The sequence below is a fragment of the Ambystoma mexicanum genome, chromosome 10 (assembly GCF_040938575.1).
Source record: "Ambystoma mexicanum isolate Mex_15411 chromosome 10, UKY_AmexF1_1, whole genome shotgun sequence".
NCBI classification, from domain to species: Eukaryota; Metazoa; Chordata; class Amphibia; order Caudata; family Ambystomatidae; genus Ambystoma; species Ambystoma mexicanum.
Genome location: NC_090932.1, coordinates 416,915,353 through 416,929,528, shown reverse-complemented (window position 1 = coordinate 416,929,528; position 14,176 = coordinate 416,915,353). Strand labels below are relative to the sequence as shown.

Below are 14,176 nucleotides of genomic sequence, written 5' to 3'. Positions count from 1 at the left end.
GGACCAGACATCCCAGCCCACACCCTGGAGGCACACAAACGACATGTAGAAGCCCGCGAAAGCAACCACGTTTCGCGGGAAAGTACATGCCCAAATAAGGAAGGCCCCGGGTCGCCGGACCTGGGGAAGGTGAAGGGAGCAAGACGGTCAGTGGACAAGACAAAGGAGCCTCGCGGCCTGGCCATTTTGGGTTCAGTGCAAAAACGTGCTCAGAACGCCAAAAGGAGCTCAAAATAAACAATACGATCGCTGCCACCATTCGAGTCCCTGAATGACTTGCACCGATCAAATACATTCCTAAAAGAGTATCTAGGGCCTGTAGAAGGCTAGAGACCCAAGAGAGCTGTAACTTAGCTTACAGTGCCCTCTTGTGTCGTGTTGCACTAAAGCTGCGACACGATAAAAGAAACTACGGGAAACCACGTTCCCCGGTACTGACTGTTTTAAGGGCATGTCAGTTTCCCCGTAAGAAAGGAGCGAACGCCCAGAGAAGTGCGGCAGAAGGCTGTACTTCTCTGGCAAAGTCAAGAACAAGGTTAAAAACAATAGCAAAAAGTTTAGGGGTTGCCACATGGAAGGAAAATTCCCTACAATAACGAAATCTTTCCTAACATTTCTTTATCCTTAAAAACGACAGTTCTTAAGGATAGAGGGATACTTTGTATTCCTCCAAAAACATTACACTATGAGAGATTAGCACACACCAACTTATGTGGAGTGCTAAGGGGATACCTAGTATCCCCCTTCTCTGCTCCTGTGTCTAGTCACATAGACAACCCTATAATTTATGGCTGGTGGCAGAGAAAGTGTTCTACCAGCTATTGTGCTATTTTGTCCTGCCGACTTTATTCACAGTCTCGGTTGTGCACAATAGGGTCACCTATGTCCTAACATGGTGGCTCCTTTCTTTTTTCACCATTTCTATTGTGGTTGTTCTCGGTTAGCCCATCTTCTACCATTCTGGGAGGGGGAGGTCTGCATGTGTGTTTTGCCTTTGGCAGCAACACTTGGGTGTCCCTGCCTAGGATCCATTGTGTCTGGGCAGGCAGGTAGTGGGCGAGGAGTTTTTCAGTCGCCTCCCCTTCTGAGTGCCTGAATGGAACCAGTTCCCACTGGGGGGGCTGGCTGTCCTGACTGGACAGCCACCTGCCCCTTTCTGTAAAATGTTGAGTTTGTAGAGGAGTCTGTGGGAAAACTGAAAAAAAGGTGAGGTGAAATGCAAGTCTATCACTGGAACAGACGAACTATAGCGGAGGACAACCAGACGTCTGCAGACTCTTCTAATCTCTGTGAAGCGACCACTGCTGTCCTGACCCTGTTTTCTACTCAACAGAGGAGCTCCAAAGAGGATGCCTCCTTGCCTTTGGCTGGTGGGGCCAACCAGCCCTATGACCAACTACAAATTGAGCCAACTCCCGAGGTGCTGTGGCTTTCCAGAACTGCAGTCCACGAATACCAGGCGACCTCTGACCCATTTGCAGTGCAACGTCTTTGCAAGGCTGCATCCGTCCAAGTCTTTGGTGAGCTCCAATTGGACCTCCAGAGGCACAATCCCGATCATCTAAGTCCCCTCAACAGAGCCCTTTGTTGGTACTTAGAAAAAGGCCTCAAAACCACAGACTGACCAAGGAGACTAAAGAAATCCATGCCAAGGGTCCTCTCTCGAGACTGCTGCTGAGACATCCCATTCAGAGCCCTTCCTTTAATCACTAGACCGAGGAATCAGGAGACCAGGTCTGTTGCTGCTGCACAGAGGAGAATCCAGCTACGAACATTTCTTCTAACCCAAGGTACTGTGGGGTGAAAGGTATAACTTACCTTGAAGCAAGAAGTCTCTCCAGAGTGACTCGAGTGCGTGAAGAGGTGCCAGGATTCCACTCTACCTCTGATCCAGGCTTACCAATCCGTGTCCCTTTAGGGAGTCCTTTTGCAGGGTCCTCCTCATTGTGTTGAATTGCACAGTATCTTATTCTATAGACTAAAATGATCTTGAGGAACCTTTGCTGTTCTGCTGCTGCTTAAGACTTTTAATCTACTCCTACACTGACCTTTTCGTTTAGTTAGGGATTGACTTTAAAAGCATTGGTTTGTCCGTAAAAGTGTCTCTAGAACGTTAGGCTCTGCTGCTGTGTAATTAACCAACCTTTTTCCTTCCTAAAAGACTTAATCTTATGTGGTTTTGCTAACTAAAAACAATTACTGTATGTGTTTGTCTTAACGTGCGTGCACGGTAGTACTGATAATACGGTAGAACTGTCATAAGTGTCAAACTCACCATTGTACCGCGAGCAACTACCATTGAAGCAATGGGCTTTAAAAAATGAACAATTTCCATGTGTGTTGGTTAAGTGAAGTACATATCTACCTTCCTATATATATTTTAAGATATCATTCTATGTCTAAGTGTTTCTTTGGACTATTGTTTTTACTGTGTTCTGTGTACTTACCTACAGCACACATCTTCCTCCTATGACCAGCCTGACTGTTCTGCCCCTCTACCACGTTTCCACGAGTAATACAGACTTACACTAAGAGTTTGGGACCTGTATGCCAAGGGATAATTTTATGAAGTCTTACCGCAAGGTGACTTTAGGAAAACTCACCTGACAAGTGGTTACGTGTTTTCTGTGGTGCGACATTGTAGCCTACAAAAACATGTACAGAAAAGTATGTTTTCATAATCTTATCACACATTAAATAAGGTTTTGTAGTTAGGATTTATTTGGATTATGTAGGTTGAGCTTTAGTAAGTGCAGTTGTTAGTTGATGTATTGAGAAAGGGGTCTGCCATTTTAAAATACATCATTGTTGAAGGCTCTAGATTTTTCGTTTGTGTGCTAGGATGAATTTTTAAGCTATGATAATTTAATGAAAGGTTGTGCTAGGCCACATTTCTAAGCTATGATCACTTAATTTAAAAGTTTATTTCTGCTGGTCAGCAGAAAACTCCCAAGCACCCCAGTACTGGATGGAAAGAGATGCAGAATAGTTCTCAGGGGCCTGCAAAGAGACTTAAGACAACAGGTGCCTTCACAGACGAAGACAAATTAATACATAATGGTTGTGAAGGACACAGTAGGATACACAACAATGCCAACACAGTAGCATTGCCAAATTGAAGAACTAGGATGTGAGCACAGCGTCCCCACTGAGAGCAGGACATTTGGTTTGGAGGTAAAAATGCCTTAGTAGAATGAATAAATACACAAAATTAATTTCCAAAAGCAAGACCCCAGATGCATTTTTTCATACAGCAATTCACTGCAAGGAGTTAACTAGAAGTTTTGTGAAGAATTGGCAACATGTCTGGAGATGGTAGTTTCTGAGTGAGCAGGTGCAAGGAGTGGGAAGCCAAGGGGGACAACTAAGGAGAAGGGATTGTGGTGTTCCATGGGATCCAACAACGTTTTGACCTGGCTGATTCCCACTCGCATGATTGGTCCTTCTTGGTGGAATGCTTCAGCCCGAGCCATCTCAGGTGCTGCTGTCCAATAAGGGTAGAGCTTTTTTTTTTAATCAATTACTACATGAAGAGTGCCAGCCAATGAAAATGGTGTATTTTGTGCGGACTATGAAATTATATCATGATCCAGAGGTGGTATTTTGATGGTCGCGAGAAAGGAAACTCCCAATTATAATGTTTAATGTACAGTGTTTCTTTAGGGGCTTGATGAGGAATAGCTAATTAGACAAGTAGCCAATTGAAATGTTAGAATTAGAATGAATGTTGCATTTGGAGAATATGTTAATTTTGCAGTTTTCCACCTTAAATACTGTAGCAAGGAATGGGCATGTTGAGATGTTTTTCGTTCAACTCCATGGAGCAGTCTGCTTCTATCAGATGTATCTGCAAATAAAAAGCTGTTTTCTCATGCAATTTTTGCATTCTATTTAAGATTACCTTTTGCCTTAGTTCCTGGAGAACTTTGGAGAACTTCACCTTTACACCGAGTCTAAGCCTTACTGATCTGCTACACTACCTTGACTGGGTTTAGCTAGACTTCAGTGTCTTCCTGTTCACCATAATAGGCTGGCCTCTCAGAAACCACCCAATGATTGATTCTGAAAATCCATCTCAACAATGTGTTTGCTTTTGACTTTCTCAAAGTAAATTCTTGACGTGGCCACTAGGTTTGGTGGTACCAGAAATTCTGTTCTGGAGTTTGTTTGGGGGGTGGGCTAGGGGAATAAAACATATGCTTTGGTAATAGAAGCTGACAACACTTCAAGGGTTCACTTGATTGGAGTCAATCACACAGCCAAACATTCATGTTAATACCATTTATCACTCTGAAACTACCCTCAACTAAATATTCCCCTCTATTTCAAAGGTCATGAATGCATTAAGAAGATAGATTTTAAGGTGTATGATCTACTTTGACAGCTACTTAACTTATCCCACCTCCGTTTGACTCACCGCTGAATGATTGTCTCTAGCCTCCTTCCCCCACTGCTCCACCCATTCCCCACAGATTACAGACTGCATAACTCACGCATGAGCACAATAGACCAACTTTCAGACAATCCTATGCATTTGAGATCACTACATTGGTAATTTGGTACAATACAAACATTTTCTAACATCACCAAGTTTCCTACTCAACTCCTTCCTAAGCTCTCAAGTTGTTTGCTTGTTCACACTTACTGCCGCTTGACCCATATTCTACCCTTTTCCATTGTCTTCATGCTATGGTGTGGGTTAACCTTGGTGATGGTCATAAGAAGCTGCACTTGGGACAAGCCACGGTGCTGTAAAATCACTAATTTACAGCAGCAAAGGTAAGGAAAAGAAAATCAAGCACCATTGATATTAAGGCTAGGCAGTGTCGCAACGAGTCCATATACAGAACCTGAGCACTAAATACAGTAGCAACTCAAAAAAGTGCAAGGATGAGCCTCAGATTCATCATTCATCTCCCACCCAAGAATCTAACCATCATTAAAAAAACATTTTAAATCTGCAAAGCACATTTTTAGATCTTTTGTAGCATGCATGAACCAAAACATCTATACCCGTGGTCTAGTGTGTAAACATGCAATCCAAATAGGGACGGTTTGATCTTCTATTCAAAAACATTAACATCCAAGCACCCAAAAGAAAAACCACAGGATGCCATACATTCATGGTACAAATAGCTATTTGGTTTTAATGCCCTAGTAGTTTAAGTAAGGAGCATTTAAGGAATGTCCTTCTTGAAAAACACCCCAAATGCATGCAATAGTGAGCTTCCAATTCTTTTGCAGCCCATGAAATCTTTTTAACCTCAGGTTGGGAGCCTTTGTGGTTCACCGTCTTAAGGATAGCATGCCGTATATTAACCAACAAATTATACATAGCCAGCTCCACGAAGAGATCAAGATAAAGATGGGAACAGTCTACAAATTGTTCAAGTGACACCTTACCCCTTGAGATGGACTTAGATAGTCGTTATGGACATTAATGACATCCAGTTCATTCTCTGTAATGTAAAGAATCCAGCCGGTGTATGTTTCCAGTACACATGCACACAAATTTGCAGGAGACAAGTTAACCTTTGTATTTATTTCACAAAATTGCATTTTTAAATGACTGCAGCTTTTAATTTTAATTGTATATCTTTTAAAAAAGTTGACATGAGAGCTAATAGAAATCAGATTTAGTAAACACAGTCAGAAATGCAGATGCAAATTTCTTCCCTGAATCTCAACCACCAATAATTTAAGAACCACGATTTGAAAATCAGACCACAAGGAAATAATTCCAACAGGTTTCAAGTAAAAATCCACCAAGTATTTTTGTTTTAAAACATTAAAAATGTTGTGTAAGAAAGCAGCCAGTAGAACATTACTTGGCTTGGCTTTCACCATGATCAATTTAAAAAATCTCATTTTAGAAAATGCGGCGTGCAATCTTTACAAGGGAAGAATCTTGATGAAAAGAAGAAATCCGTTTTTCTTTAGTTCAAGTCTTCACAAAGTGATCCTCAGAAAAGCAAGCAGAAGAAAGCAAGAGCTTTGATGGAACGTAAAAGTCTCACCAGTCCATAAACGATAGTAAAGTGTTCTTTGTTAACAGTTTTCACAAAATCATTGTAAAATGTTCAGAAATCCTAAAAAATGTGCAGGAGTTTTTTCTTTTTAAAAAAAAAAGGATTAAAAAAAGTGTAAAGAAAAAAACTTCTGATACTAGGATCTCCTCGTATGTTTTCCTCAAAATATACTTGCTGGCTTCATCACATTCACAGCTAAATCATAAAGAAACACCAAACAGTCGTTCACAGAACCTTAAAGAAGACAAGATTCCTAGTCAGGATACAAAAACAGCCTTTAGCGCAGAAGGCATATTGCCGGCCAACCATCCTGTCAGAATCGACCTTTGTCATGGTCCCGGGCCTACTGTTAGTGCACATATTAATCAAAGGGCCTGTTGCCCTTTTTCGGTCTGTTCTTAAAAGCTACAGTTGTATGCTGTGGGAGATATTGCTTAGTCAAAACTAGAGAATGTCACTCAAGTGGCAGTATTGCAGAAACTTTGAACCGGCGCAATGCAATTAGCACGGTGGCAAAAATTGCAATACGCAACAAACATTCTTCCAATGTATTTTGCCACAAGGGCAACATTTGCCCTAGTCCTAACACTAGTGAAAAAGGTGTCCTGGTGCAAAAATACATTCAATGAATAAGTCCCTGAAGTCAACTGCACCCGCACCAATGTGCATTTTCTGTAATGTGGCCCAAGGTCTCTCGGCAAACCGGTGGGCTACATCTTTCATAACTCAGCCACAGGCTATGTAACATTTTGCAGCCTGAGTGTCTGGTGAGTACTGTTAGTGTTATGAAGTTGTGGCTCTGTTCACAGCCTTTAAATGAATAAAAAAGTTACATATTTAAGTGATGAGGAACCCCTCGCCACTCTTCAAATAGGTGAAAGGAATCAGTACAAAATAGTATTGTTACACAGAATAAAATAAAGGTCAGAGCATTTAGTTACGCATCCTCAGGTGCATTGCTAGAACATCACAGTCTGTTTCTTAAAGTGTACTGCTTCTTAGTAAAAAAAAGTCTAAGTTTACTGCTAACTTGTACAAGGATCGTGCACTGAGAAATTACCTAGCATACTTAAATTGCACATACTTGCCACTTCTCCATAGTTTTTGTCAAACTTTTTTTTTTTACCCCATGTTATTTTTCTTCTCAACGTCCCAAATATCCAATTGCTCCACATGTGCGTGCTTGGAAGTTTGGTAAAACTGAAGTTCCTGGCAAAGTCATCAAATATCAAAGATTTTAGATCATTTTGGTAAGCATTTAAGTGAACAATGGAAACAAAGTGCAAACAATAGGCTGAAATTGAAGTAAAGGTGTGCCCGTTCCTTATTTGATAAGCAAAAAATATGGAGTAGAATGAATGAGCACAGTTTTTGAAAAGTACAAGGCAATACAGAAAAAGTCGTTGTCTTTTCAGATTGTGGGAACCACAATAGCCAGGCCTTTTTAACCAAGGCTGTGCTGCTGCATTTCTGGGGCAATGTGTTTCATTTTCTGGATATTAAGGAGCAAAGAGTGTGCATCGTTTATAAAAGGATGTATATGTACGCTGGGACTGACTGATGAAACAGCCATTCAAACAGTCCCCAGCCAGCACACCTCATTAACAGATGTCTGCGTTGGAATTCACATTATACAAATCAAAACTGAAGATTGAGTTACAGGGCATGGATTGCTCAATCCTCCCACAGTTCAGAAAGTTAAGCAAGCAACACTCAAAAGACAAGGTTACTGTACAGCCAAACAGATTGCCTAACTATACCATTACCCTCGCATGGCCTACCACAAGCACAGAAATAGCAGAGACCAACGGCACGCAGCATGTGTCCTTACGCACATGTGTCCCCTGCACTTTATGAAGCAGCTGTAAATCTTAGCGTACTTTAAAATACCTTAAATATTTAAGGGTTGACTACACATTCCATTGATACCTTTTGCCGATCCGCTGTCTCATCAGACATGAGCCCTGCCAGAAATAGTCATATGCATCCCTTGGCCAAGATTGCTTTAAAATAGGTCGTCAAATAATGAGGGTAGGTACTCTAAACCACTCAGAAAGGCAAGTATTTAACTCGGAATGGTCATACGGTATGTTAATTTCTACTCATAGTTAGGCCATCTTGCATTTAAACATTCGTGTATGGTCATGACACACTGGTCAAAGTGACTTTATTCTTTCAAGCATGATTCTCCCAGAAGAAGACCCCAATTATGCCTCAATGGTGCAGACAAGGTAAAAAGCAGCTTGCTCGTTATTTATAAGCAGCAATAAGACAAACAGATACAGTATATATTTTCTCTCAAACAATTGAAAAGACATGGTCTGAGAAATATGCAAGTTAGTGCAACCTCATTTCTGTATCTGTTGTGAGGCAGCAATCTGAGTAAAAGCAGCAGTGGGAACATTTGTGGCTTCACCCAAATCTCAGACAGCATATCTTCTATTAAGGAGGGCCAGATCAAACCATGAAATTACCTTGCGTTTAGCATACAACTTCTTCAGCTCTGGCGGGCTATCACAAGTAATCAAGGGCTTGGCTGTCTAGTCTATGCTGCGATTGTGCAAGACAGCAGCGTAGAGCTGGATGAGCGGGTCTCAATATAAATCCTGCACATGGAGTGAACCTCACTATGGGTGAAGTTGCAAGGTCAAGCTAAGATAAAGTGTGTCAATTGAAACATTATGCATGATATTTAAAGCAGATTTAGTCTTATTGGTCCGGAGATGGTGGTATTTACCCAACAAATACTGTTCAACCAAAGTAATGCATACCTCCCACCCCCACCCCTCCTCCTACATATATGGAACAAACCGGGAAAGAAGATTTGGAAGTTGGGGGGTACAGATCAACAAAGTTTTAAAGCTTATGTTCTAGGATTAGGTGACCGGATTGTTACAACTAGGACAATGAACACTGCCTATGCCCTGCTCATTCATCCCATAAATTTGTTGACTGCTTTACCTCCTTTCCGCTACTGAAATAGATTGTGAAGGTGACAATTATTTAGTTTCCTTATAAACTTAAATATCATTAAAAACAGGAGGTGCAATGTAATTCTCCCCCTCCCAATTACAAACACTGCATAGATGTTGCCTACACCCCCAAGTTCAGATACAAATAGTAAGATTTGCAGGGAATTATTACAAGACATCTTCAGTGGTCCAGTGCCATTCCTTATGGGGATTCTCCTCATCCGCCACGTCCATGCCTGGCTGCTGGCTGCCCCCAGAATCCACAAACATGTTGGGGATATTCTTGCCAAAGTAAATCTTGCTGTTTGATGCAATGGATTTGTACTTCATCAGCTGCAGGTACTCTGGTGTCAATTTGAGCTGCCGAAAAGAGAAAAATTGGTACATACATGACACTGAAAGATGTCAAATATATATTCGTGAATTACAAAGTTGTGTGCTAGTCTTCTGGACAATGGCATTTTACGTCTTGGAGGCAAATTATAAATACCTCTATGACACAGCTACTGAATGATACACAAAGAAAATATAAGGGTGTTACATGCCAGGGTGTAGTTCCATCATGCATTGTCTACTGTTGTAACGGGAAGACTGTAGACAGCCACTATCTGCAAGGTTATGTGGCATTTACAAAGGAAATCAATTGCTACAAAATAAAGGGAGCCCATCACCTAACTCTAACAGGAAACCAAGGGAATATGCAGGTATTTTAAACTACTAGACCACAAAACTATTCACCTTCACACGTTGGTCCTTGTATTGTACTTTGGTTTCAACTGTTAAAATCAAAAGTAATTTGTGTACCACAGTAGGCTAAAACTTGCAGAAGTACAAAAACATAGAACACAAGTTAAATGAGGTTTTTAACAGTCTAAATTGAAGCTTACATGTAGAATACAGGTAGTAGGCAAGGGTCAACGTGATCTCTTTTGTGGTCTAGTATCTTTAACAAAAGAAACCACAGCACAACAGGATTTCTTTTTTAATTTTATTTGCATTTTTGTTTATTTAAACTTTTAGCAAAAGTCTTTAAGAATATAAGAACATAGCAGACAGGGGGAGGGGGAGGCAGAAGAAAGGAAGAGAGAAGCTAAAAGGCAACAAGGTGACTTCTCGCCTGTCGGCAGTAATCCGAAGCGATTTATTTTCTACCATGTTCTCAGTCCTGTAAGCGTATTCGCCACCCGCCCTCGTCTTTAAGGCCCATTTTAAAAGATGTAACCGTAGCAATCACCAGAGAAATCTTTTCCCCCCTTAACAGACGAGACCACCATTCTTCTGCTGTCCAAGTTGAGACATCTACCAAGAATCGAGCAATTGTATTTGACCTTAGGTCAGTCGGGCCGTACAGAACTTACGGATGTGTTTTAGTGTCTCTGGTGTACCATCTCTATTGCAGAATCTTCATGTATCGTTCCTTGTTCCAGACTGGTTTCTCGCAAATAACACCTCCTTTGTTATTAACAGGTTCAGGCGCAGCAACATAAATGAGTCCTGCACAGTGGGTCTGGAAACTTCCTTATGTGTTCTGGGACCTTTCCCCAAGGTCTAACTTCTTTTGTCAAGTACTTGAACATCTTGTATTGGTTAGCTTCTTCACATATTTAAATCCAGTTTAGGTCCCACATCTTTTTTTTAGTTTGTTTGAGTCGGGTGCCAATCCTCCACTGTCGCCTTAAGGCTCTCTAAGGTGTTTCAGCAAAAAGCTGCCCATCTAGATACCACTCCACCAGTGTTTTTAGTTAGGTCTGCTTTAACTGTAGTATGGGGTGACTTCGTCCTTCATACATTTGCCAAAGAACGTAACACTTCCAGTCAGATGTTCCTTTTAGTGAAATTAAACCTAGCTCCCTTCTTAAAACTTGTATGGGCACAGTTTTAGCGAGTTCCAATACCAGCTTCCAACACAACCCCTCTAGAGCTGACCAATGTTTCTTAGGGAACTGTACCAGTGCTTCGGCGCCGTAGGTCAGAATCGGAATGACCTTTCCTCTGTAAAACTCTAGCAAGGGGAGTAGTGAATAACGGCAAAATCTTCTTTTCTGCACCAGAACTTGGTTTGCCAACAGTTTGGTCTTATTTCGTAGGGCCTCAAGATTATGTAGTTCCACTGAGCTTTTTCCCACTTTCACTCCCAGATATTTAAAGGAGTCCACTTTTTCCAAGAATAGATCGCCAAACCACCAGTTGTATGATTCCGTTTTTTTTATTCCCTCAACCTTTTTCTAGCACCAGGATTTTCGTTTTGCTGGCGTTAATTTGTAACTCGTTCTAAACAGTGTATTTGACTAGTCTGTTCAGTTGACGTTGAGCCCTATTGCTGTTTGGTTCAACAGGACTAGGTCATCTGCGTAGAGTAAATGGGTGACGTGTGTCTGACCACATTTTGGGTGGGGGGGGGGTGCCTACATTTTTTCATAAATGGGTAAAAGTCTGAGAGGTAGAGGTTAAAAAGTGATGGTGCCATAGGACAACCATGTTTAACCCCCTACCCATCTCGATTTCCTCTGATAATCTTGTTTAGTCTGACTCTCATTCGTGTCTGTATGTAGGGACTTCATTTGGTTGATCTTCTGGGTAATACCAGGCTGACAATTTGGACAATAGTCGCTCAGGATTTATTCTGTGGAACGCCTTGGCCACGTCCACAAAGGCTAGGAAGATTCTGCCATTTGATCTGCAAACCTGGTCCTTAAATGAAAAGTGGAAAAATGGAGGGGAGGTGCCCAGGCCCTTCACAAAGCCACATGGTAAAGGGTTCAGAAGGCCTGCTCTTTGTGCCCATTCATTCAGGCGCTTCAATAGGAGAGAGGCACAGACCTTGGCCATCACGTCCAAGAGGGCAATAGGGTGGTAGTTGTTTGGGTCATCCCTATAGCCACTCTTGAAAATTGGGATGATATTTGCTGATTTCCACGAAATAGGAATAGCTTGTGCGTCCCTTACGTTTAGTATTAGTCTTGCCCATTCTTCTGGATTTTCCTTTAGCATAAAGGTCAAGACTTCGTCAGGGCCTGGGGTCTGTGAGGGTGATGCACGTTTTATAAGTGTCACTATCTCTTCCTCGTCATTAGAAATGGACCACAGCACCTGTGTTTTGTATGCTTGAGGGTCATTAGGAGGGAAAGCCACGTGTAGTTGTTTAAAGTGAGCCATCCAAATGTTCTCTGGTTTATCTGCATCACGGTTTGGGAGTTCCCCACTGACTTAATGCAGTTCGATTTCTGATGAGTTTTTGTTGGTTATAGCCCTCATTTATTCTGCGTCCTGCTGTATTAAGATGATCTTGTACCAAGTAAAATCCAGTTCTTGTATTGGTTTTTAAGAAGGTTAATACTGCTTTCTTTGTTTGGTGTATGGTTCTTTTTTGCGTGCCTAATCGCGATTCTCAGTTCTCTCCTTTTCGTAAGAACGTGTTGATGTTCCATATGGGTCATATTCATGTAGGATTTAATCATGAATGGGGCCAACATTGGTGTGTAGTCCACCTCCATGGGAGGGCCTCGTCAGCAAAGTTATTAGATGGTTTACTGGGTATTGAGCCACCAGTTTTTTAACATCTTTTTTTGAAACCTTTACCCGAGATCTGTTAACACATTCCACTGGTAGTGGCATTTGATTGGCTGTTTGTTAGGTCCCCCTAGCCAGGCCACTTTAAGGATGTTGTGGTCAATTGCTCTTGTATTCTTTCGAAAGAGGCTATATCGTTAATTTAGTCTCTTGAGACAAAGATGTAGTCTATATCCGAAGATTGCCCACCACGCTCCCAGGTAGGGTGAGGGTAATTGTCCCCGTCAAAATGTACATTCAGATTATACAGGTGAACAGAAAAGGAAGGGCGTGGGAGGAGGCAATAGGGACAAGTGCACCCAGTCCCGTCAGAGCATGGGTTAAGTGCAGAGAGATACCACTCTCATGGGTCGTAACCGAAGTGCAGTAGTACTGTGGCAAGTGCAAGGCCCGGGGGCAAGTGCAGGAGACTGGTGAGGAAAGCTTGGGACCTGTGAGGCTCTGAAGGTATACCAGGCAGCCAGTCAGCGCAACTGAAGCAGAAGTAGAGAAGAGAGCTAGAGAGCAGGAAGAGATGGTTAGCATGAGAGAAGGAGGAGAAGTGGAACATCTTCAGAAGCTTCCAGAATTTAAGGAGATCCAGCTCAAGACGGAGAGAGGCAGGGAAGCTGTTCCAGAGGGAGGAACCTGCAGAGGATAAAGATCACAAAATCCCCCTCACCCCCGCTCTCTCCCCAAGTTTCTGCTTGGAGAAGCAGCTCACCCGCAGAGAGTTGGAGACAGACGAGCGGCGGGCTCGGGAAGGCGACTATTTAGGAAGAGAGCATTGCAGAGTGGGCCCAGGCCCCAGAATGCCTTGTGGACAATGCAAAGTTTCTTGAACATAATCATTGTAGCTACAGCGAGCCAGTGAAGGGATTTCAGTGCCAGAGAGATGCGGTCCCTGGGCTTGAGGCCAAGGATAAGTCTTGCGGTTCTGTTATGGATAAGTTGAAGAGGACGAAGAGTAAAAGACGGCTGGTTGTGAAAGAAGCTGTTGCAGAAGTCAAGCCTAGAGAGGACCAGGGCTCTGGAGAGGGTGAGCCTCTGGGGGAAGTGAGAAAAGGTAGAATACCTCTGAGAAGGTGCAGCTGGTAGTGGGACTTTTTTTGAGATGTCCGTGATGTGAGGTAAGAGTGGAGTCGAAGAGGACACCCAGGTTTTTTGCCTCGTTGGTAGGTGGAGGCACAGGGCCAAGGGAGGCCAGCCAGAGAAAAAAAAGAGAAGGTGGGAGCAGCGGTCCTAATGAGGACAATCTCTGTCTTACTAGCATTGAGGCAAAGGTCGTTTGCACCACCCCACGACTGAATTGCGGCCAGTCAGGTATGAGTGAGGAAGAGGAAGAGGCCGAGGGTAGCCTGAAGGAGAGCTGCATCTCATCCACATAACACTGAAAGTTGGAAGTGAAGGTGGCTATCACACGGGCCAAGGGTGGCCATGTAGCCATTGAAAAACCAGGGGGGATAGGTTAGATACCTGGGGGACACCGCAAGTAGAGAGTGATAGGGGAGAGGAAAGACCCCAGTTCCACTTGGGATGGGTAGTGTGAGAGAAAGGATGTTAGCCACACCAGGGCCTGATCAGTAATGCCCAGGGTATCACAGAGATGCGATCAGGATGTTGTGG

At 42.7% G+C, this 14,176-nt stretch overlaps 1 protein-coding gene across 1 annotated transcript in view; it reads right to left on the bottom strand.

Moving 5' to 3' along the window:
• Window positions 1-5,522: 5,522 nt before the first annotated feature.
• ERLIN2 (ER lipid raft associated 2) overlaps window positions 5,523-14,176 on the bottom strand; it is a 574,625-nt gene continuing 565,971 nt past the window's right edge. The window contains exon 12 of the mRNA XM_069617980.1: window positions 5,523-9,361. Coding sequence (XP_069474081.1) covers window positions 9,170-9,361 — 192 coding nt within the window. The 3' untranslated portion in view covers window positions 5,523-9,169. The remainder of the gene's footprint in view (window positions 9,362-14,176) is intronic.